Source organism: Triturus cristatus, chromosome 3_1 (genome assembly GCF_964204655.1).
Source record: "Triturus cristatus chromosome 3_1, aTriCri1.1, whole genome shotgun sequence".
Lineage (NCBI taxonomy): Eukaryota > Metazoa > Chordata > Amphibia > Caudata > Salamandridae > Triturus > Triturus cristatus.
Window position 1 is genome coordinate 996,785,169 of NC_140583.1, and position 24,812 is coordinate 996,809,980.

The following is a 24,812-nucleotide window of genomic DNA, read 5'->3' on the forward strand; positions in this document are numbered from 1 at the left end:
AAGGGAAAGAAAGGTTTGCATTCATATAGCGCCTGTTACCCCTGATGGGGTGTTGAAGCGCTTTTCTGGCGAGTAGCACGCTACTCCGGAACCCATAAAGGATTAGTGTTGAAAATTAGTTTAGTGAAATATGAAGTAATTTGAGTGGTGGGTATGTTAGTCAATTATTTGGATTGAGAAGGGTTGGGGAGGGGTAAAAAATGGAGAAAGGTTTGCTTTTATATAGCGCTTGTAACCCTGATGAGGTGTTGAAACGCTTTGTTGGCGAGTAGCGCCCTACTCTGAAACCCTTAAAGGATTAGTGGTGAATTAGTATAGTGGAATATGGAATTAGAGAAGTGAACATGTTAGTCTGTTATTTTGATTGAAAAGGATAGTGTAGGGATAGAAGAGTGAAGGATTTCTTTTTTTAGGTCATAGCAGTAGGAGGAGGCTTTTGGATGAGTAAAAAGGTTTTTTGGAGGGGAGGAGTCAGAGGGAAGAGTTTAGAAAGATTTGTTGTGGGGGATCGGTATAGTAAAAGAAGTGTCAGATGATGCAAGGAGGGGTGGAGTAGGAGAGAGTCAAGAAATGGTTATTTTGGGGAACATAGTAGTGGTATGGGGTTTGGGATAAATGAGAGAGTGGGTGTAGAGGATGTAATGATGGATGTATAGGGTGAGAGATGGGGTAGTGCATTGGAAAGAGTAGTAGAAAGAAGTTTGAGATGAGTCAGAAAGTTGGGCTAGAAGATATATTGAGAGAAGTATAGGCTGAGAAATAGAGTAGTGCGTTGGAAATGCTAAATTAGAAGAAAGTGATAGATTATAGATCCACAAGTACATTGAGAGTATATTGATGCATAAAGGAGGTAAGTATATGCAGATTAAAGATATTGATAGAGGTACAGGATGAGAAATAGGGTAGTGCATTGGATATGCTTTTTCAGGAGAAAAGTAACAGATACATATATCCAAGTACATGGAGGTACATATATGCACAATGAAAGCAAGCACATGTAGACCAAAGATGATGATGATTTTTTTTGGGGGGGGTTTCATAACATATTTATTCAACATGTTTATACAAAGCAATACACAAAGATAGGTACATATATATAGTGAAATTAATGCTTATATACAGAGGGACACATACATAGGGTGGGTGTTAATGAATGAGAAAATGGTCAGCATTTCTGGCCCAGGTCCCGACCAGTCTCGAACAGGTTCAAACAGGCACTCACCCTTGTCCTCTCCACCCATAGCTGAGACGCCCTGGCTGACGCCCTAAGCCTTGGCCGTTTATAGCCCTAGTAGTCAGGTCACATTGACTTGACTGTGCAAATCTTTTAAGCAAAGTATGCCAATAATGACAGAAGAATTAAACAGTAGAACAACAAAGTGATAATACTGGCATTATCTATCCCTTTAATATGTTGATCCGGGAAATAACACATTTATGGTTGAGTATTGGGGGGGGGGGGCAGGACAGTAAGGCATGTTTCACTGGCATGAAAAAAAATCAGAAGGCGGTGAGGCTTCAGCATTGAGCTTTAAGTCCTGCTGCTCTTGTTCACATTGAACCTGGGAGCCTCGGATTTCTCTTCGCCAAACTCGGCCCTAATCAGAAAATAGTTCTATCAATAGCTCACAGCACTTGACCGTCTTGGGCAGGATGGCCTTGTGTTCCATCGAAGGCTATGTACTTGCACACTTGCTAATTTGTGCTGCTCCCTATGGCAGCCACCCTCCTCCCCCTTGAGTGGCTTGCTTCTTTCAGGCGGCACACAATGAATCCATCACAGGGAGGCATTGGATCTTGAAGGACAAACACTTGGAGGGTGATGTTAGCGATTAGTTAATTCTCACTCCCTTCTGCTGTTTGGATGTATATTCTTCCTACAGGGTAGCTGTACTACTTTATTCCCAAATCCTTGGTTAATGAAACACAATTCCCACCCCTTGTTTTCCTCCTCGGTCCTCTTGAAGGTTCTAAGATCCAACCCTGGAGTAGGAAGGTCCCAGATGCGTCATCTCGACAAAGCACTCAGGCCAAGAGAAATGTAAGAGTTGTCCCAGTATTGAGTTTCTCAGTCTATGGAAATAGACTTCCAGCTGCAGCTCTTCAAAGGTTTTATATCAGGGATCTACTACATTAATAACTGTTGTTATTTTGGTAATATTTCATAATAAATGTTTTAAACAGATAGTTAAATTACGTTTGTGACAAGATGGGCAATTAGTAATCAAAGGAGAATGGATCACTTGTGTTTGTGATGGGAAATTACACATTTGTAATCCACAGAGACCAGACCGTGTAGTTTGTTTTTACGCTAACAGGGAAAAGGCAGTAAGTACCTACGGTAGATTTTAAATACAATAGTTTAATTACTTAAAATATGTTTATGATTTGGGTACTTTTCCAAAACAAGACTTGCATCCCAGAGTCTTATTTCCATTTAATGTTATGTGACATTGGAGCACCTATAGAACTTAGGGCTTCATTGATAGTAGATAAACTGTTTATCAACATCTCCACCTGTTAACAGGATGCACCTTGCACAATGGTGGAAATAGTTTACGTTTGTAACGATATGTTCTTTGGTGAATATGATTCCAAGTCGAGAGCTTTTCTTTCACTGGAAAGGGTTCTTCATTGATTATCATAAGCATAGAATATCTCCAGATATTTGGAGGCTGCATGCAGTATGTTCACTGAGATGGTTATAAACTGTTTATGAAATTAATTCATACACCCATGATGGAGTTCTAGAATTTAGAATAGGAGTTCCTTCGCCTTGTCTCCTGTTGGATCTTTCAGTCTCCATCACAGACTTTCAACGTGAACACCAGGCAGAGTCCAGACTAATGTTGCGTCGAACTCCCTCAAGTGGTCAATTGCTTTAAAGAGAGGGCATGGGGCAATGTGCACGAGTGTTATACCTGGCCCTAGCGGAAGAAGCCTTTCTCAGGTGGGTCTGTTTTTTGGCACTGTGAAAGCTTCCATTATGCAGTGTACTGTGCAAGGAATACTTGAGGTTCAGTGATTAATTGGTACCCTGAGAGAGGGCATGTTATTTCAAGGTACAGCTCCTTGGATCTCCGTGAAAGTAACAAACACATAAGGCACTATGTGAGCCGCTCGTGCGCAAACAGCAAAAGGTGCTTTTGATTGGGAACACAAAAGGAGTGCTATTGTTGGTCTCCGTTAGAATGCTGTTTTTCCGAAGCATTGTGGTGCTGCTGCTACTCAATAAATTTGGAGGGGCAGTTATTTGTGAACCATAGAGGAGCTGTTACTCTTGTATACAGCCATACTCTGCAACCCTGTGAGCATAGTTACTCAAGAGCACCACTGTGTGCACTGTTGTTGAGAGCCTTCATAATGTGCAGTGTTACTCTGGAGCAATACTGCGCTAGCTCTGTTTATATTAATCCGGGTCACTGTGGAGAGACAGCTAGAGAGCACAGTGGAGGTACTGTTAACCACGATTGCCTTCTGGACACTGGTATGCTGGAGCACCATGGCCAGTACAGTTCATCAAGGACACTGTGGCCGGTTGTGTAGCATTGCTACACCTAGTCTTTGTAGGATTTGGAGAATCCTCTAGAGCTTATGACACAATGATGCACAATGTAAACAAATAATTTTTTGGGAAGAAATTTATGTTGTAAGTTTGTTTACGCAGGGTAGGTTAATTTACAGGTGATCCAGGTGTCAGCAGTGAGTTCAGTGTACAGCTGACACCGATCCTGAGAATTCTCGATCTATCCTGTTGGTAAGCAAACCAATAACATTTAGTTTTCTTTACACCTCATTAAAGTAAGAGAGCTTTGGCACCCTTTCTCGTGTAAACCTTCTTACAAATCGGAGCTAAACCAATGCCGCTCCCCATAGTGTCTCGGGATTCCGATTGTCCCTAGAGGGATTAAAGAGTGCCATATTGTCATCTCAGATCTCTCTGTAATGACTCCCTGTAGTCTAAGGAGCTAAGGAAATACATGTTTGCCTCCCAGAACCACTATCTGGAGACTCTTGTAGTTGCATAAAGCTAGCTTTAGACTCCGCCTTTTGACTCTGAAAGAGGCAAAACATTAGAAGAAAATTGACGGCATGCACAGGGTAGGTAGGTGGGGAAACCTACCTACCCTGTGCCTGGATATAGCTGGACCGCCTGGGAGGTCCAGCTATATCTGCTGGCCACTTGTGTACTCCTCCATCTCACTCTCAACCGTGGGGTGTAACTGAAATGTTGGGGGTGGGAGGTGAGGAGGGTGCGGGGAGGGAGGGGGGGGGCACCCTTTTTTTCCATTGGAAAACCCTCCTAGGCAAATTGCTTAATCCTTACGGGGGGTGGGGGGGTCGTTGACCTGACCAGTTGCAGGCAGTCATGAGGCATCGTTTTAACAGCTGTTTCCCACTGATATTATTGTACGCACTGTTGGGCGGGGGCTCCCTGGGAGTAACTGTTACTCAGGGGGTACTGTGGGAGGCACTCTAGGCTCTGCTGTTAATCCGATACACCCTAGAGGCACTGTTAATAAAGGATGCTATGTGAGCACAGGGAGGTGCTGTTTCTCGAGGGTACTGTGTGGTATACTATTTTACCCAGGTACACTGTTGGAACCATTGTTGGACTGCACCCCGGGGAGATGTTTTCTCAGGTGCGCCCACGGGAACTGCTGTTGCTCTGGGGCACCCTTGGGAGCCTCTGCTACTCTGGCAGCAGATGTACCCTGGGACACGGCGAGTGGGCACTGAGGGAGCCATTATTAATCGCGAACCCCGTGGGATGCGCTGTTACTCAGGGACGTTCTGGTAGGCACTTGCTCGTGACTCGGTTGGAGGGGTTATTTGGGAAGTGTGTGAAGCAGCCTTCCTATGACGGTTCAATGGAGGCGTCATTAATGATGGGCTTAAAAGTGACGGACGTATTTCGTTTGTTGACCTGCCTGGTGTTCAATTTGTTTTGGGCCTTTTCTTGTGTGCGGCTCTTGCAGCACTGCGGAGGTGCTGGCTGGATTTACGGCTGGGGTAACCGAATTCTTTTCTTTACCTTGTTCGAGCGAGAGAGGTGGGGGCGTCACTGCCTATCCTGGCTCCCAGCGGCCTTCATTCTGCATGCACACTCAGTCCCCATCAGTCCTTGTCCTCCACCGTGAGTGATCACCCCTGGGGGCAGTCTGGGATGTGCGACTGCACATCACTCACTGCCTGACCTTTCCCTCGGCTTGAAAGGGGGTGGGGACGTGTTTACCGTCGCCCGATGCCCTCTGAAATCCTCCTGCTGGGCTTATCTGTGCCACCTATTTGGGTATCTGGATGGCGATGATGGCTCCCCAGCAGGGCACTGAGGCATGTCTCCTTCGGACTGCTGACGGCTGTTCGACTGCGGTCACGTGCTCCTGGCCCTTGCCTCCTCTCCCCAGAGCTTAGCGCGAGCATGTGACTTGAGGGAAGAATGCTTCGCTCGGCGGTGCCAGTCCACAGAGGCATGTCGTGGCGGGCACCGAGAGTCTTGTCTGGAACCGGGACATTTCGAGGCTTCTCCTCTCCCCTTCCTAACCCCTCCCTCCCTCTCCCCATGTCAGCACACAAGAGCAAGCTTAGCATTCTGAAGGGCTGCCTCTGCTTTCAGTCTCTGCACACTTCAGCAAAAAACTGAAAGGAAAAGAAAGCACAGGAAAGGGGAAGAATGCCCAGGGGCTGGTTTTTTTTCCATGGCCCTCTGTGAGATTCCTGTGTCAGAACTGCTGGCTTCGCGCCTCCAGCAGCTTCCAATTCAGGGTAGAGCAGCAGCTGCACCGAAGGCCAGACCAGCTCTAGAAGTGCACCCCCTCCTCGTCCCCCACGCCTCCTCGCTCTCTGGTGTAACTCCGCACCGCCCGACCATGAATGTCCGGCGGGACGGGAGGGGGGGGGGGGGAGGGGGTGGGAGGGTTGTGCGGAGCTTGGAGCGACATGTTCAGGTTCAGATGCTTACATTGTATTGTAGTTTTTGTATAGCGCCTACCACCCTAAGGTGGGACCGGCGCGCTTCCGGAGATCCTGTCACTGGTTTGCTGCGTCATGTAAGTAGGTATTCGGGTCAGAACTTGCCCATATTATGTGCAAATTGTGGTGCCAAGGCTATAGTCTTTACTGGACCTTGCCCAACCGTAAGCTGGGGCGTAGCCACCATTGATGCAGCAGACTGTGGCACCGTGGCCCACAGACCTAATAGATTAATTGAACCCGGACACATTTTTTTTTTTTTTTAAAGCAGATTTTATTCGTCAAATGACACATATAAAACAGGGCTCTGTAACCCAGAGACGTCTGCACAATAAGCGTGTAGCATCGTCACTTTGACTTTTTCGTAATGAGATCAAGGAAAAATGAATAGCGATACAGATGAAAGAAATCATATTAAAACCCTAACCCAACACCCCCTCACCCCCCATCGCACTAACAGCCACCCAGGAGCAGCACAGCAATGGAATATGTACCACAACAAATAATTAAAGTATACGAATATACAATAAACCACGGTTTGAACCAGCTGGGTAAAATTAAACTGGATTGAGGGGCCCTGCTGCAGAGACCGGCTCCAGCTGTAAGCCTCAATAGTCCGCCCATCGCTTCCAAACTTTAAAATGTTTATGCGGGCACCCTCTCGCTGTAAAAATGGGAAGCTCCAAACCTATGCAGAAGTCCAGACCCTTCTTCCATGCAGACACTGAGGGTGGTGCCTTCCATGCCCTAGCAATGTCTCTCTTTGCCAGAGTAAACCCAAGCAACATAAGATGGCGTTCATAGATATTACCCCCAATCCCGTCCATGACATGTAAGAGCACCAACTTCGGCGAGCTGGGCAAGTCCCAGCCCACCACCTCAGAGAGACAGGTCACATTTAGTATTTTACTATATCAACAGCACTTAAAGGGGCCATTTTCCTTGCATGCACCAGGGCCTTTTGCATCCTTGTTACTGGGACTTTCCTGGCAAGTGGTTCCAGTTCTTTAGTCACGACGTAGACCAAAAACACGCATTGAAAGCCCCAACGGGAGAAACATGCGCCGGCTTACAGAGCTAACTGTATCTATGAAGGATTGTGTTAGGTTCCCTTTTGCCTTTATTGTAAAGCAAAAAAAAAGTAAGTATTGCGAAGCTTTAAATGGGCTCCTGAATATGTATTCCCATAGATGACCCAACCAAGACTCCCGGTAACACTACACTCCGCCCTAAATAATAATTGTATCAAGTGTGAATGCACTATCAACAGACTTTAAGGCACTTCTGGTGAGGTTCATCATTTTTAGGGATGAGCTGGCCTGACCACGTGATTGATAATAAATGTAATGTGCAAGTACCTCCCAACTGCTTTTATGCCATGCATGCCAACTTCCAGCCAATACAGGCATTTTATTCTATGCAATAGCACTTTTCACTCTGCTGTTTGGGCCAACATGTTTCTTTGTGAAAAGGAAAACTACAAGTTCCATATTCCGAAAATGCTGTTGCCTGAAGAGGCAAGACTGACAGAAGGTGTCACACTGAGCATGGGCACATTTGGGAGCTGGGTTTGCATACCTGCACGAGAATTGTGAGAGATAGTTCTTAAGGCAACACACACCTTTACCCATAGCACTACATGTTGTTCCTTACCATCAATGTGCCAATTCAGCCAGATTTATCTATCAAATCTATCAAATATTCTTTCCAGCGTAATTATTCGTAAATTATCATTTTTTCCCTTGCCTAATGCATCTTCCATTTCGTGAATCACCGATAAGGTTTGAAACATGAAGTGACATCAGAGCAGGGCAAGAAGTGCTGTGTGCAACTCATTAGGGCATGCTCCTGTGATTTGTTGGTCAAAGCCTACCAGATAGCGCAGCTGTCTGGTTTGCTAACGCCATCTTGAGAACATTCAGAAAACTTTACTGATACTGCATTCCTCTCATTTCTTACCATTGGCTTTGTGATTTGTAACTCGCATTTGCTTGCTTTCTATTTGTTGACTACATTTGTTTTAGGCTGTCCAGCTTGCGTGCTTCCCTTCCCCGAACTCCATTTAATGTATCCTTCCACCCGTGCTGGATTTCTGTAAGCAGGCCTTTAAATCTTTTTCTTATTTTTTCACCTTTGCTGTGTATTCAAAGACGGAGGTCAAAAGTCAGGCTCTGTCTTCCAGGGACCTTTGGTGTTTACTTTTCTCGCACTGACTTGCAAGTGAGAGGGTTTATGTGACGATCATGCTGGATGTTGGGAGTGTGCTTGAGGAGGGCTGTTGGATGCCATTTATTTCTAGTACACAACAACATTTAAATGTCTGTAAACTGGGCAGATGTTTCAAAGTATATCCGGGTTGGAAAAGCACAAATGAAGCACATTTTTGGTAATTCTGAAGTGTGGTGAAAACAAATATTTTAATACACTAAAAAAATCAATATACTAGGTGATGACATTTCCACACCAATTGTATGCTGTATACATTAATTAGTAAAACTGTCTGTGCAAACGTAGTGGTCTTTTCAATTGAAGAAGTGTTGTCTGTAATAACAGAACGCTACCACACCATGCATACTTCACTTTACCCCACATCTAATCTACTCTGCACCCCTCCACACAATACTGTCACAGCACTCTACTCTGCACCACTCCACTCCATTCTACACCTCTCTACTCTACACCATGCCAATGCACTTTACCCCACGCTACTGTATGCATCACTGCAGCCTTCACCACTTGCACACTACACCACCCCACTCTACTTTATGCCACTCTACTCTGCAACATGGCACTCTATGCCACTGTACTCTACACCAATGCATTCTGTACCGCTCCATTCTACGCCAGTGCCCTCTATGCCAATCCATTTATGCTACTCTTCTCTGCACTCTATGCCACTCTACGCCACTGTACTCTACCGTGCACTACTCCACTCTGAAACAATCTACCCTATGCCACTGCATTCGGCACCACACCACTCTTATTCTGCGCAACTACATTACGCTCTCCAGCAGTGAACTCTACACCACTTTACTCAAAACCAATGCACTGTACACCAATCTACTCTGCACCTCTGCACTACTATGCTTTACTCTGCACCACTGTACTCTACGCCACTGCTCTCGGTGCCACTCTACACCACTGCTCTCCACACCAGTGCACTCTACGACAGACTACTCTGCACCACTGCGCACACTGCCACTGATCTCTACTCTGCATCACTCCATGCCACTCTAATCTAGTCTATACCCCTGCACTCTACGCCATTGCACTCTACGCTACTCTACTCAACACCTTTGCCCTCTCCCTTGCACCACTCCACTTCACTCTACTGTGAAACAATCTGTTCTATGCCACTGCACTCTACTTCACTGCAGTCTACTTTGCATCACTACTCTACACCACTGCACTCTACATCACTGCACTCTACACCACTTTACTCAAAACCAATGCACTCTATGCCAATCTACCCTGCACCACAATAATTAACACCCCCTCATTCTAGGCCACTCTACTACACCCTGACGCTCTACTCCCACTATATGACACTACTCCACATCACTCTACAACACTACTCCACACTATGATACTCTGTGCAAATTCATCTATATTACTCAATGACACTTTAATATAGTCTATTCTCTGACACACTTTTCCACTCTACTCTACTATATGCCACTCAATTCTGACACTTTGTGTCACTCCACTCTACAGCACTCCACTCTGTGCCATTCCACTCTCCTACACTTCTCTACTCTATTCCACTCCAGGCTACGCTAATCTACTCCACTCTACACCACTCTACTCCACTCTACTCCACTCTACACCACTCTACACCACTCTACACCACTCTACACCACTCTACTCCACTCTACACCACTCTACTCCACTCTACACCACTCTACACCACTCTACACCACTCTACACCACTCTACACCACTCTACACCACTCTCCTGCACTTTTCCTTTGCTTTTCTCTGTGATGTTGCCTGGGAGCTACTCTGCATCGTCATGTCTGAGTGTTTCTAGGAGCTGTAAATGCTCCGATGGATTGTGGCTTTCGATTTTACATCCAGCTCTCACTGTTCCCTGGAATCTTGTCGTCAAACATGTTAGACTAGGCTAGTTGTGATGGATACCAGCCTTGAAATCAATTACCGCATTAACACTTGGCTCTTGTTTTGTTTGTCCACAGATGGCATGTGTGGGGTCCATCATCCTCCTGGCCTGGAGAATGGCAGCAGCCTGGGGGAGTGGTACCCATATTCCCCGGGACCTGGAATACACGATTCGAGCACCGACACAGACCACAGCAGTAAAAGGAACTTCAAAATCAATTTACATTACAAACGGAAATGGCCCAGGTAAGAACTGAGCAAGGAACGACCGAAGGCTGGGATGGGGCGCGAGGGCATTGGACCTGTGACCAGACAGCAATGGACCTGTGACCAGACAGCTTAGGGTGTATGGGAAGACAGAAGCGGGAGTGTTGTAATGAGAAAGCGTGAAGAGGTGTAGGTTAAGTAACCTCAAAGAAAGGTTGGGTGAGAGTGAGGAGTCTACAGGGCAGTGGGAGAGGTAAGAACCAAGAATGAAGACTGGGAGCCCAATGCGGTGACCATCAAGCGCAAGGTGAGTGAGCTGAGACCTCAGAGGGGTATGTACGTTTGGGATGAGGGCTAACGTGGGGACTGTGGAGGTGAAGAGAATGAGGGATTGGATGACAGAAAGGTGATAGTGAGAGTGAAGCGAAAGCTGAGATTGTGCTTGTGAAGTGAGATCTGCGAGGCGAGACAGGAGAATGGAGAGCTAGGATGAATGTGTGGTGAAGGTGGCGATGTACCAGCTAAAAGGTGATGCATGGGCTTGCGAAGGTGCCAAGGACTGATGTATAAGGTTAGAACCAAGTGTGTATTCGGTGCCATGAATTCATTTACTTCTCATCTGATGAATAACCTCAAAGAAACAACAAACCCTATGTGATCCTACAGAAAATAATTTGTGTACATTGCCAAAACATGCGTCCACCACAAAGTTTCAATGCAAGCTGAACCAAACATTTAAATCCAGTCACATCGCCAGAATGTTGGTCTTTATTTATTCACACCTCCTGCCTTTCTTGCACTCAAGGAACTGACGCAGGCTGATAGTTTTCAGTATCCTACTTCCGCAGTCCTTTTTCTGTTTTGGTGAGAGCAGAAAGATAGTGAGGTCAGAGTGGGTGTGACAGTTGAGGTGAGCACAAGGAGGACAGAAATTGAGGGCAGAGCTGAGGGAAAATATAAGTCTCATCCAATCATGTTGACAAAGCTCTTCATACTGTACATTATGAAATAATGAATCTGTGCACAATTTCGACCTTACCCTAAACCAGTCGTGGGAATGCACAAGACTCGGCTACCTCCATTTCTATTAGCTTGATGGATTGTGTCTGGCATCCCATTGTTTGGGGTGTACGTGGTTCTTCTTTCGTGGAGGGCCATGCATAAGCCACTTAAATGAAGGCTGCATCTCTGGCCTTGCATACAGGGTTCCAGTTTCATACACAGCGATCACTTTTCCCAAGCCTGTATTTACATCACTGTTCACTTAAAGCCTGGTAGCCGTCTACACGCCCTAGCCCAGTACGCTTGTTAATCCGTTCCCACTATTTGAGAGTTTAGTGAGAGAAGGCTGAACATTTCTTTGCCCATGACTCCAAGGATGCCTACCTGACAAACATTTTCTTTACAGTGCACCTCTGGTTACAGTTCCATCCACCTGTCATCTAAAATCACCTTGAACTGAATTAAATACTCAAATGGAATGAGGACCCTGTAAGGCCAGGGCTGTACTTGCATAGACACTGGGTACCAGGGCACAATTAGTTTGTCTTGACTCTCACAAACACTTCTTGCCACGTGGTGGCATTAGTCTTGAAAGCTGCTTAAAAAAGACCACCATTCATAAAAGGATAACAACCGAGCTACTAGTATTTATTTTATGGTTTTATTCTTGTGTACCTGTTTGGTTTTCTCTTCGAAAGGGATGAGTATTTTTCTCATCTCCTTTATACTTTGATTTGTTTCTGTCTCTTTTATGCTCTTCAGAGATATACATTGCATAAGCATGTTGAATGTGGATTTTTCAGTTGTGATTCTGTGTTGCCTTACTGGTGTCTGGCTCTTTGTTTCCCAGGTATTCCATGGAACTCAATGCCTAGTTGAATGAGGACACTCATTGTCTATCTTTGATCCTGGTGCTGTTGATACTCTAGTTTAAAAGATTGATAGTTTCTCTGTGTTGGTAGGGACTACACTCCGGATCCTTCAGGATGTTGCAACCAGGAGTCTTGGGCCACCATTGGTCCCAGTGATTGATTAACTTGCATCAGCCGATGGTGCTTCCCTTGTATAAAAATATAACTGTGGAATTAATTTTACCCTAAGTTGCAAGTTAGACAGTATGCCGACCTTAAAACATGTTTGTTCTGCTATCCCTTGTCCTGTTGCTCGTCTTTAGCACTTCATGCCCCGAACAGGGTTTTCTTTAAGACATGATCAATTTCTGAGAAATGGGTAACTACAAATGCCTCTCTAAACTTGAACTACAAACCCAGCTCTTATCTTGGATTCTATATTTTGTCATAGCAAATGGAATCGCTGCACACTAGTACCGTTACCAGAGATTTATTTTCCTCTCTGGGGGTACATTTTCTGTTTTTGTTAGAATTCATTGCCTTTTTGTTGGCTAATCTACTATAAAAAAAAAAAAAGAATATCCAGTAATTCCAAATCCAGTCTCAAAAATATTTTCTTGGCTAGATCTGTTTTTCTTTTTGCTTTTTGTGTTTTGTATTGGGTCTTCCAGTTTTGTTTTAGGAATGTGTGTGGGTTTGTAAGTGATCTTGTCTCGTTATGTAGTTTTCAGTAAAATGAATAATAATGACCCTCACATGAGGCAATAAGGAGTCTTGACCCATAAGCATCTAAGTTAAAAATCACTGAGATTGAGGGAAATCAGAATTGGTGAGTCCGACGTGTTCTCCATTTACTACTTGGCTCGTTCTGGTTATGGACAGGGCTTCCCTTTATGCAGATTCATGGTTTTACTTTCCCGTAAAACAAGCCTTGACAAAGCCAAATGGTCTGGGTTAAATGTGCTAACACATGCAATGAAGCACATTAAGTGGCGCTGGTCTTATGTATAATTTCATGGTCTATTGTTTTTAATAATTACAATTTTTTTTCCCTTGTTCATTCTGATGTCTATTGTCTTAGTTTTTTGTATTGTATCATGTATATATGTCTTTCATTCATGTCATCTTGTTGTGGGTTGTTGAAGATAAGTTATAATTGTGTTTTATTATTGTGATGCAATATGCACTTTATGTATTGATATATTGTCTAAAATACATATGTATATGTTTTCTGAAAAAATGAAAAAATGAGCAAATAAATGAATTAATGTAGTTTTGTTCACCGTTGGCTGTGGGTTTTGTCTTATCATATGGACATATTTCCTTATGTTTAAATTAGATAGGTGTAGGAAGTTCTGTTGTGTTCTATAGTGAAGCACATTAAAGCCAGCAGGACTGGACTGAAAGGGCTATTGCTGTAAAGAACTTAAACAGAAGTGGAAGTATACAGCCAGTAGCATCATGTGAGAGATGAATACTCTGCTTGACTGGGCCTAGAAGTGACTGACAAAGTCTTAAGCCTATTGCTGAAAGAGGGTGGTCGAAGGAAGGCAGTTATTCAAAGGGAGGACCTAAAGCCTATTTTATTTATAATTGTAAACCATATCTCTGTATGACAACTGTCAAAACCCAGACCCCAAAAAATATGAAAGGGCGCTGATAGGCCCTCAACTTCAATGCCATCACTCAGTTGTCCAAATAGAGGCTTTGAAGAATGTCCTTTCCGATTTGGGTCTCTGATTCCGCCAAGCCAATTTCCCTTTCTTATTAGAAGTCAACTATGCCTACACCCTGTTCACGTTAAGGGTGCATTATAAAGGTCGTTTATTTCCCCATAGGATAGATGCACACTGTCAAACTGCTGCTATTCATTGAAGCTGTGGTTCCATTTGTTTTCTTGTGCCAGACATCAGAACAGAAGATGATTTCCAGTAGCTTGGCAGCATTAGCAGGTTTTCCAGTCATAGAAATTCTTGTCTGTCATTGTGTGGAAGGTTCAGTGATAAGGGATCGTTCCCAGTAGATGGGACTTTAATCTTTGCAGGTTGCCTTAGAAAACCTCGACTTCACTGGAAACTAAGTTAAATCTTTATAGACTGTACACCATCAGTATGTGGCCAGCATTGATGTCAGAGATTGGGTGGTTGCATGGCCAGCAATGTGTGGAGTAAGACGTGCATTTTAGTTCTCTTCGCCAGTGATCCAGCAACCTTCATTATGCAGTATCCCAAAGATTGCCTGTGCTGCTAACTAGGAGCAGACACAATTACCTGCATGCAAGGTGCTATTTTGGCGTTTGCCTACCTCATGTGGGAAATTGGCGATCGTCAGCCAAGGCGGGGCGCCTGAATTGAAACAAACAGCAGTATAGCAGCTGTGGTCACCTGAGCATGGAACGCACTGCTGGCCTGCTGAATAAGGTGAAAATAGCCTTGGTGCTCAGAGGGCACTAGATCAGCACAGTGATCAGAAGCCCGTCAGCAGCCTCATCGGCCACTCTCTACCCATTCCCTGTGGCAAAGGTAAATGCTCACGGGCCTTTCAGAAAACAGTCTAAATACCCCTGCAGCACAACCGGTAATGAGGGGCTTGCCTCTCCGACAAGCGATCTTCGCTGATCCTGGTATGAACAGGATTCCCTTTCTCAATGGATGATTACTGAGGGACGAATTTTGATAGCCTCCGTGGATTGGGTAGCATACAAATGCTGGGAGCTAGCATTATACACCTAATAGCAACTAAGCACTGTTGAATGAGAGATCCACATGCCTGGCTGAATTATCCCACTTGTTAATGCCATTAGGTGCAGACTTCTGTTGTGTAGGGACCATGCAGACATCGCGCCTCAACTGTGTGGGAGCTGAAGTCTTAACAGACTGGACCTGGAGTCTGTTTACTGCATTGCAGAGCAGACACCCAAACGGAAGAGAATATTACTTTTACTCGTTGGAATGAGCAAGGCTCCTACGGACCCCAATAATGCTCACCACTGTGGTGACCATGAAGGGTCTGGAAAATACTCCATCTGAGCATAACCTGCTGATCGGGAAAGGTAGTTGCAACCATTCCCACATTGCAACTGTAGACCAGAGCCTTAGCTGACTCCAGATGTTGGGGAACAATACTAGAGAAAATAAAAAAATATTTTACAGGGAATGCGGGCCCGGCACCGAACATTTTGTATGACTGGAAGGCATTTAAAGTGGCGATACTGGGCCTATGCTTTTCAACAATACACAGGGTCAGAACAGAGCTGCACACATTCTTGAAAAACGAAATCCATACCACAAGGGAGAAGCATGAAGTGACGCAGTAGAAGATACAGAGCATAGAACGTGTAGGGGATACCTGTGGGGACACCGTACAGAAGGAGCCATATCAGGCAGGCTACTTGCTTGGCTAATCAAGGCAGGCACATGAGACCTACCCATAACAGCGGTTCAGAAGGAGCACAGTGAGTTAGTGCTTTCCTAACTGGAGATCAATGAGGCTTTCACCAGCTGTAACTCTGCTTCATACAAGTAATATGACACAGTAGACGATAAATCAGTGGCAGACAGTTTTTAGAATGTGCACCTCCAAGCGGACCAGGCTACAGAGAGATATGTTAGACTCGCCAATCACAGAGGAAGAAATCAAATGGGCGATCAATAGATTAGTGAATTAACAACAGACACCAGGCAGAGATGGACTACTATGCATTTTTTTATTCAGCTTACTCGGACATTTTGGCGCCCGCCTTGTTGTGATCTCTGAAGAAACAAAAGCACAGGGCATGCTTCCGCAGTGTGCAAGGTAGTCATAGCTTTGCTCCCCAAACCACAAGGTGATTTTCTACAGTTAGTAAAACAGAGCCTGATCCATATTTAATACAGATTATAAAATACTAAACAAGATGCTGGCTGACTACATAGTAAGAATAACCTTCGAAGAAATGCACCCTATCAATCATTCCCAGACACAGTAGCACCCAAAACGCTTGCAGAGTATTCGCAGTCTTTAGCAAATTAAAACACTCTGAGAAACTACCATGGTCTTGGCAGTAGATGTAGTGAAAGCATTTGATACAGTAAGCTGGAAATACCTTGATTACTTTACAGTCCGAGTGCATTTTGGCCGATTGCTATCCAACACCTATATGGTAGGAAGAGCGACACAGTAGGGGTCTCCCTTGTTCCTATTGTTATTTGCAATAGAACCATTAGCTTGTTTATTCTGAAGCACAGGCAGCAACATTTTGTTGCCAATATCTGGTACAATGCACACCATTTGAATATATACCCGTGACATTCTAACAAATGTAAAAGATGCGCACACAGGTTTGGGCCTGACTTTGTAGGCATTACAATTATTTGGCAGTATGTCTGGTCTGAAAGTGAACTGGAGAGAATTGTGCATATTCCCAGTAAATCACATTGCAACACATCGAACTGCAATACAAACTTGACACATTTCAATACCTGGGAGTCCAAGCGTAAAGGGATGGATGTGATGGCGGTGAGCATGAAAGGTGCTATAGCTGCCTAAATGGGTTGTCGTTTTCCGGAGAAGCTGCAGTTATCGGAGAGGAGTAGAGGCATGCTAACAGAAATGATGGCACTGCCACAACTGCTGAACTACTTTGCACCAATGCCTTTGTCTTTGCTGACAGCATTGTGTAGAAAATTGAGCCTGATACTAATAGCTTTTGTAGGGAGCTGCAATGTTGCTGCGTTGTTCTGTAAATGTTGATGATGTTTGTAAATGCTCGGAGTGGCAGATGTTGAACTTTATTATTTAGCAGTACAGCTTCAATGGTTGGCTAATTGGCTGTCTTAACCCGCCTCCCAAACATGGAGGGGAAACCTTACACCGAAAGGTGAAAGGGGGCATTCTAGCGGCACTGCCCTTGAGTGACAGAACTCAGAGGAAGAGTATACCTGCATTGCTCAGAGAAGCAAAATACTAGTGTCTTATGACAGTGGGAACGACTGTAGTGTAGGACCCAGAGCTTCAAATGTGTAGCTTAGTGGACACAGCAGCAGGTAGGCAGTTGAGCTCGTTGATGTTGTGGTAAACGACGGGGTTGGAGACAATCGGAAACAGCACCATTAAAACTATTCCGAACACAGTAAGTAAATACGGTGCAACAATGGATCACTTCTTAGATTATGGATCCAGGGCCGTTTCTACCATTAGGCAAGACTAGGCGGCTGCCTAGGGCGGCAAAAGGGGGAGGGCAGCAAAAAACATGAGTTTGGGAATATCTAATGCATTCATTATTCTAGCCTGGATGACAGGGGGAGAGAGTGATTGTAGTAAAAGGGAGGGGGCGGCATTTTTCAATTCTCGCCTAGGGCGGCAAAACACCTAGAAACGACCCTGTATGGATCATTATCTGGGCTTCTACAAAAGTTTGGAAGAACGATGATGTGAAACCAACCGTACATTAAACATTACAAATGCTACTTACAGGAGGCGGAAAATGACATGGTCTGCTGTATCCTACGGACACCATCAAAAAGAGATCTTTGCATTCTGGTCAGCAAAACCTGGAAAACAAACTGACAGATTAACAATGGGAGGCAGCATTGGCGTAGACACTGAAAATATCAAGGAATGCCTGCATTAGTCTTTCACAATACAGTTCTGCACCCAGAAAGTACCTAAAACACAGGAAACTGGAGGATATGTATCAGGTAATTTGGGACTTTTTCCGTAGACATCAGGAGACTGATGCAGGTTTTACCATATGGTTTGAGCATGGAAATCTGTGATCCATACCATGACTGAAACAATTGACAGGAGGCAACTGATGAACTCCAAGGTTTGCTTCCTCGGGCTAATGACAAGGACAAAGAAAATAGACACTGCAGTAGGTTCCTGGACCTAATTCCGCTACTCACTAGACAGTTGATAGTCACACATTGGAAGCAGAGCATTGCTGCAAGTGTAGCATGCTTGTTTGCTGAGGTGCAAAAGTGGGTTCAAACAGAACAGATTACAATGAGGAGCATAATATCTATGCAGCAAAACTAGATGGGAACCATCAGGCATGGGTTGATTAGCTGGAAGCAGTATCCGCATTGCAAAACACTTTAAATCCACCCTAAATCACTAGCAAATTGGCTGTAGGACACCAAAACAGGAACTATAATCCCCCATTGAAATACTGCAGGCTCACTAAAGGTTGTAACAGCGTACATCAGCAGGGCACAATGATTGGCTTCTAGGGAAATCTTACTTACCTCTTCACCCCCTTTTACCTCTTCCTCTATTCTGTCCCTTTTCCTGTTGTTGAGTGTAATGACGTAGTCTTGTTTAATTTTTTAGGAGTGTATACACAGAATGTAAAAGAGGAGATTCAATTTAGTTAACATTTTTATTGAGTTTGTCAATAATGGGAAACAAACCGAATATGAGATAACAGATGGAGCCAAACAGATACATGTTGCACACGAGATGATCTTTATGTACTATGATTGTGAATGCGTTTAGTTATGCTAAAACAATATCTTTTTTTTTTAAGAAACTGTCAATGATTGCACAAAGAAATTGCGTAGTCTGTCAAAGATGAAAGCTTCACTTGCCTATTTTTGCTGGTCACTTGACATAATTCATTCACAGAAGACAAGAGATCTATTCCATTTTTAGTTGCAAGAGTTTACCGATCTTGTGGGTTACAGTGTTCTATTTTATCCGTCTGTTCCCCTAAAGTCGAATCCCGATAAATCTCCAACAGTAAAGCCTTGGTAATCGGTGGAGGCAGCTAGAAGGATTCTAAGTTCACTCAGGAAAATTGTCAGAGTGAGTGTGTGGGAAACAAGAAGTTTGCACACATTTGTTTTGGTATCCGGTCATCGGACAATGCCTCAAAATCTTACTCTTTAGAAATAAATTTCAAGACCATAAAGTAGATTAACTGAGTTTTTCTGTTGGGAAACAAGTACATTCGAGACCAAAGACCCCATTTTTGGAAGCACAACTCTTTGGGAATGAAACATTTCCTAGCTAACGTAAAGGAAAGTTTTAAATCTTTTTCGCTGTTGGAGTAATCTAATTGTAATAAAAGTGAAGCGAGACAGGCCTAATCCTCGCCTCAGGGTCCTGACATAGAATTGGTCCTCAGACTTCACTAATCAGTTAACTAAGTAGTCACCTTCCAGCAAAACAGAATGATTGAGTAACCTAAGATGAGGTAATTGTTACTGAGGCAGCAAGTTCTAGATTTGAGTAAAGAGGAATTCAGTGATATTTGTAAATTAACAAAGAATAAAGATATATCATAGACCTAAGTCAATTCAAGGGAGTCTATGTAGAGGAGGTACTTCAGCAACATTTGTAAAGTTTTGCCTCCTCTAACCTCATGCAACAGATGACTACAAAATAGTCAGTACAAGGTATTTAGAGGAGCCCCCTACTTCTTGTACCCCAGTGTCCTTCAGGCAAAGGCTTTTAACAATATTGATCCATCCCAGAGCCAAGACGGAATACTGTGTCAAAAATCAGATTTCGTAAAGCCAGAAAATGTTTTTCCAGGTTGAATATTCTGCTGTTAATAACCTTCTATTAATGTAGTCTGCATTCCTTTCTGTGTATACTATGGACCAGTATTGTGTTTATCAGATCAGGGTAGCCTTCAGTTTTCTCCACTGGGTTTTCCTTTAATCTTTTACTTTGATATAAGAGCAATCATTATATACTTAAGTTCATACAGTATCTGTTGCGTTTTCTGTATCAAGCTTGATTTCAGGCCCTCTTTGGAGTTCTCCGTAATGCTATATCAGATATTCCTATGAAACGGCTTAATTGTTTGTCACCTTTCTTCACAAATCCTTCTAAAGTATAGTCTCTTCAAATCTGGCATGATTTTGGTATTATATTAATAAGCTACTGTTTTTTTAGATTGAACTACTTTTTTGACATATGTTTGCTTCCGCAGAAAATGCTATGTGTCTCACCATGGTGGCCAAACAGGGTTTTTAAAAAAAAAATGTATTCTAGTGGTAAGCAAATCATACTACTACTAACCAAATCGTTGACTTCTGGACGTTCAGCCGTAGTTACTTAAATAAAAAATACTTCCAAATCTTGTATTTGGGTTCTTATTGCTTTATCACATGAGGCTCTGGTCCTTTCTCAGGTCGTCAGAAGCCCTTGTGTTTCATGTTCTGTAAACAGGCTAAGAAGGCATCTTGGAAAGATGGTATTCTATAGTGTAGGACCGGGGGTCACCAGGCCCTATGGGGGTAGCGTGGCGCGAGCAGGTAGGCATCCAAAGGCTTACGTGTAAAGTGACCATACAGCGCACACATCCACTGAGACAGGAAACGCACGCAATAATTGACACCACACAGTATATTGAATAAAACCAATCAGTTTTATCTAGATCAACATCAGGATCAAAAGCAGTGCATTAGAAATGAATTTGGCAGGTCATTAACACGTCGAAACCTGGCATGGAATCAAAGCGCAGCACATAGCAAATCCATAGCGTTTCAAATATGGAAGTTTAACATAGCGCTGCACATAGCAATTCAATAGCGCGTTAAAACCTGGCATTTACCATAGCGCTGCCCATAGCAACTCAATAGCGCTTTAAAACATTACATTCCAGCCTAGGGCTACACATAGCACATCAATAGCGCTCAGAACATGGCACATAAACATAGCGCTGCACCTAGCACTGCATTAGCGCTTCAAAACATGGTATATAACCATAGCGCTGCACATAGCAAACCACTAGCATTGGGGAGACATCGTGGCATAAAACAATATGCATCTCATTAGGCCTAAAAGCACACTATGCCGCTCAACATTATGCATGCCCCTGCGGCAGGAAAGCTGTAAGGGAAAACATTAGGCAGAACTCATGAGGCAGAACACTAACAGCGTACGTCCATGAGATCTAAGTACACCCTGCATTAGCCTTGGCATAGATGCAACATCAGGCAGACCCTCACCCTATGCATAACAGTAGGCCTAGGTCACACGGGACATAATCAATAACCCAACAGGGCAACCTGGTGATGTCTAGAACCTCATAACCTGACGTGAGGCACTCTCAAGAGCGTAAAGGCATTAGCAGAGGTATAAATTACAACAGGTAGTCCCTTGGGCCTAACCACCTCAGCGTAGTGCACATCCGTCTGCAGCGTAAGCAGTAGGGTGTAGACAGCATATCCTGCATTAGGCATAGATCCTCCCCATGGGCTCAACACCAGTGGCAGTGGCCCGACCTGTGTTTCCTGAGTACCCCAGAGTTATAGCGTTGCTCACACAAAGTACTGGTAAAGTTAGGGCCCTACGGGGAGTTTAAGAGCCCCACTCCGGGACTCCTGAAGTTAAACATCGCCAATACGTTGCAGCTGCCCCACCGTTAGACACCGGTCCTAGGATGCTTGTTTCCAGTCCAGTGAGAACCTGGCTTGGCAGTTCGGGCTGGACTATTCCCATGAGGCACAGGGTCAAGACTGATTTGCATATGGCTGGGTTCAAACTGGAACAGCATGGTGAGCAAAAAAACGATGGATTTAGGCCCAGATCTCTGTACTGGGGTGAATGTATGACATTGTTCTGCATTCTGTCCATCAACTGTTTTTTTGCATTTGTCACCACCGTTAGACAGGGCAGCTGTAAAGTCACACTGGTGCAGGGGGGGGGCGGGCACCGAGAATGTGCCCTGTCGCCCTCTCAAACTCCAGCTCCTCAAAAGGCCCCTTCGTTGCAGCCGCCCGCTTCCGCGGTGCAGCTGTGAGGGCTGGGGGCTGGTGCAGGCACTCGCTCGGCTTCAGGGGGGCCTCGGGTACCGACCCCGTACATCGAACGGCCCCCACCGGTCTCCACATGCAGCCGCACTCACCGGCAGTCCTTGAGGCGGTCACCAGGGGCCGGCGGGGAGCCGCTCTTCTCCCTCAGCGTCTCCTTCCTGCAGGCTCAGCAGGCGGGGAAGCAGATCGAGGGGCTCCCACTGGCAACGGAGCCCCTCCTGTGATGACAGGGACCAGCTCCGGGCCTCGGTCACGGGAACCAATGAGAGTGCAGCTTCCGGCGCGGACGATGACGCGGCTGGCACCCCGGTCGCCTGGCAACGCTCCGCCGACACTCACAGGGCCTAGCACAGCCCTCGCTGAAGCCGCGGCGGCCCTCCCTGGACCTCGGAGCCGCGGAGACCTCCTCCACCAGAGCGCTTCTCCTTCCCTTGGGCCCGGGCGGCGGCGGTGATCTTGGGACACAGCAGCGCTCAACCGCGGGTACCTGGGCAGCAGCGGTGATTTCTGTCGGCAGTAGCGCTCTTCCCGCCCGGCCACGCTACCAGAGAGGTCCCGGCCAGCGCCGGTGAGTTCTGGCAGCTCTGCAGTGCGGGGTGGGCTCCCGCCGTCAAGACACAGTACCCAGGCGGCAGAAACACGGGGTGGGCTCCCGCGATTTCAAGTCAGCAAAAGGACCGCGATAACGCGGGGTTTTCAAATAAACCAGTTCTCCTCTCCTCCCAGCGCTATGGGGGCCGTGGATTTAGCGCTTCCCAGGCGCTAGGTAGCAGGCAGCTGGGATTACCACACTCACCAGCAGAGCACAGTCCATTCCAGGGTAGCGCCCACCGGATATAGCGCTCTCCTTCCACAGGCAGCCTGTATATAGCGCTCTCTCTCCGCAGGGACTGCAGTCAGGGTCCTACGAGGCGCTTGCTGGTTCCTGCGCCCTTGGTTGAGGGTGTCTTAAGGGGGGGTTGAGTTGGTGGCTGAAGACGGACTAATTAGTCTCTGCAGGTCGTCCCTGGGTTCTCCTCCCGCCGGGCCAGATCAGTGGGTTAGTTCAGGATCCCTCACTCAGCTTAAAAGGCAGCACCTAACCCCTGTCACTTCCAGCGGCATAGGTCCCTGACTAAGCCCTACCGCCTAAAATTCCTGCGTAGGTTTCTCCAGGTCTGCGTTGCCCCAACTATAGCTTTCCCTCGCCCAGTAGAGGGGGGTAGGTAGGCTCAGGGCCCAGCACACAGGCCCATGTGGCGGTAACCCCTGGCAGCAGGTCCCCTCTCCCCTAGGTCCACCCTCTGACTGACCAGATGGCAGCCCAGCTCCTCCCTTTATACGCCCCTCACCCCACCTTCCAGACAGTGCTAGAAGCGTCTGGGGAAACTGGGTCTAACTGGCCTAGGAGGAGGGTTAGAGCACCCTGGGTGCCAGGCTTTCCTCCAAAAGCTGGAGTTGCTGGGAAATAACCACTAGACTGTTAACCCAGCTCAGTCAGACGGCACAACCACACAGCTATGGCATCCATTTTAAAAGCTTTAAGTGTAAATGGGAAAACTCAGTCTGCGTACATCTTTGAACAGTATTCAATATTTGCATTCACATAACATGCGATTTCCCACAAATGCGAAAAATTTCAGGGAAAAAGTGCCAAGTCCAACATATAGCCTGTGGGGTAATTGCGGACTGTTAGAAGTTCATCCCATAACAAGACCAGTGTATTATTTAATTTCTAAATATTAAAGCAGGGTTAAGCAATCAAACATTTGAATCCATAGAACCCTTAGTTGAGCTGTTGTCCTCAATGCCTCAGTTGCCTCTCTTGGCCTGGTTAGACTTGCACTTGATGCCTGCAGTGGTCTAGTCCCAGACTGTGCTCTTTTATGATGTTTGCTTCCACACAGTTTACTCTCCCACTTGCCTTCTTCACTGCCCCAAACTCTTATTTTAAAAACTGTTGCCTCTGTGGAGATGAGATTGTTGTGAATTATAACAGATGATAAAGCGTAATCGCAGCCCTACTTATCCGTAGAGCTTTTGGATATGTGTTTACCTCTGAAAGATATTTTTGGATCAAAACCCGGATATTTTTCAGTCATTTTGTTTTCAGGTGAACTAGTTAGAAATGATTTGTTGCTAAATACTTCAGCCCTAGGCAGGCTAGGACTAGAAGCTTAATCAGTTTTGGGCTAATATTGATGTCCGTGAACCAGAAAAGGAAAGGATTCTCGAACTTGCCAGTCGTCAAGTATTAGCATCAGGTAGCAGGAAATTATTTTAGATACAGTGACCGGCACTTGAAATGTCTGGGTTACTCCTATGTCAATGGGGTTGGTTGCACCGTGTGGTATGCCCAGTATTGCGTTGCAAAAGACACACAATTGATGGACGGAATGCAGAACAAATCAAAACATTCACCCCCAGTCAAGACATCTGGGTTAAATCCATCATTCTTTTGCTCACCATGCCACCCCAGTTTAGACCTGGCTATATGCAAATCAGTCTTGACCCTGTGCCTCATGGGAACAGCCCAGCCCGAACTGCCAAGCCAGGTCCTCTCTGGACTGGAAACAAGCATCCTAGGAACGGTTTCGGCTGAAGAGGGGTGAAATTCCGAAACCGGTCCTAGGATGCTTGTTTCCGGTCCAGGGAGGAACTGGCTTGGCAGTTAGGGCTGGACTGTTCCCATGGGGCACAGGGTCAAGACTGATTTGCATATGGCTGGGTTCAAACTAGAATGGCATGATGAGCAAAAAAACAATGGATTTAGGCCCAGATCTCTGTACTGGGGTGAATGTATGACATTGTTCTGCATTCTGTCCATCAAATGTTGTTTTTGCAGTATTGCGTTGCAGCATTTATATACCAGAATTCTTGCACATCTTTTTTTGAATGGATGATTGTGTGCACAGAACATGTGTGTCTTGGCA

General features: G+C 45.3%; 1 protein-coding gene across 1 annotated transcript in view; it reads left to right on the plus strand.

Moving 5' to 3' along the window:
* The window catches only part of AHDC1 (AT-hook DNA binding motif containing 1), a 360,405-nt gene that overhangs the window by 237,979 nt on the left and 97,614 nt on the right, over positions 1–24,812 (plus strand). Inside the window, exon 2 of the mRNA XM_085645688.1 lies at positions 10,169–10,337. Within this exon, the coding sequence (XP_085501814.1) occupies positions 10,169–10,337 (169 nt within the window). The remainder of the gene's footprint in view (positions 1–10,168; positions 10,338–24,812) is intronic.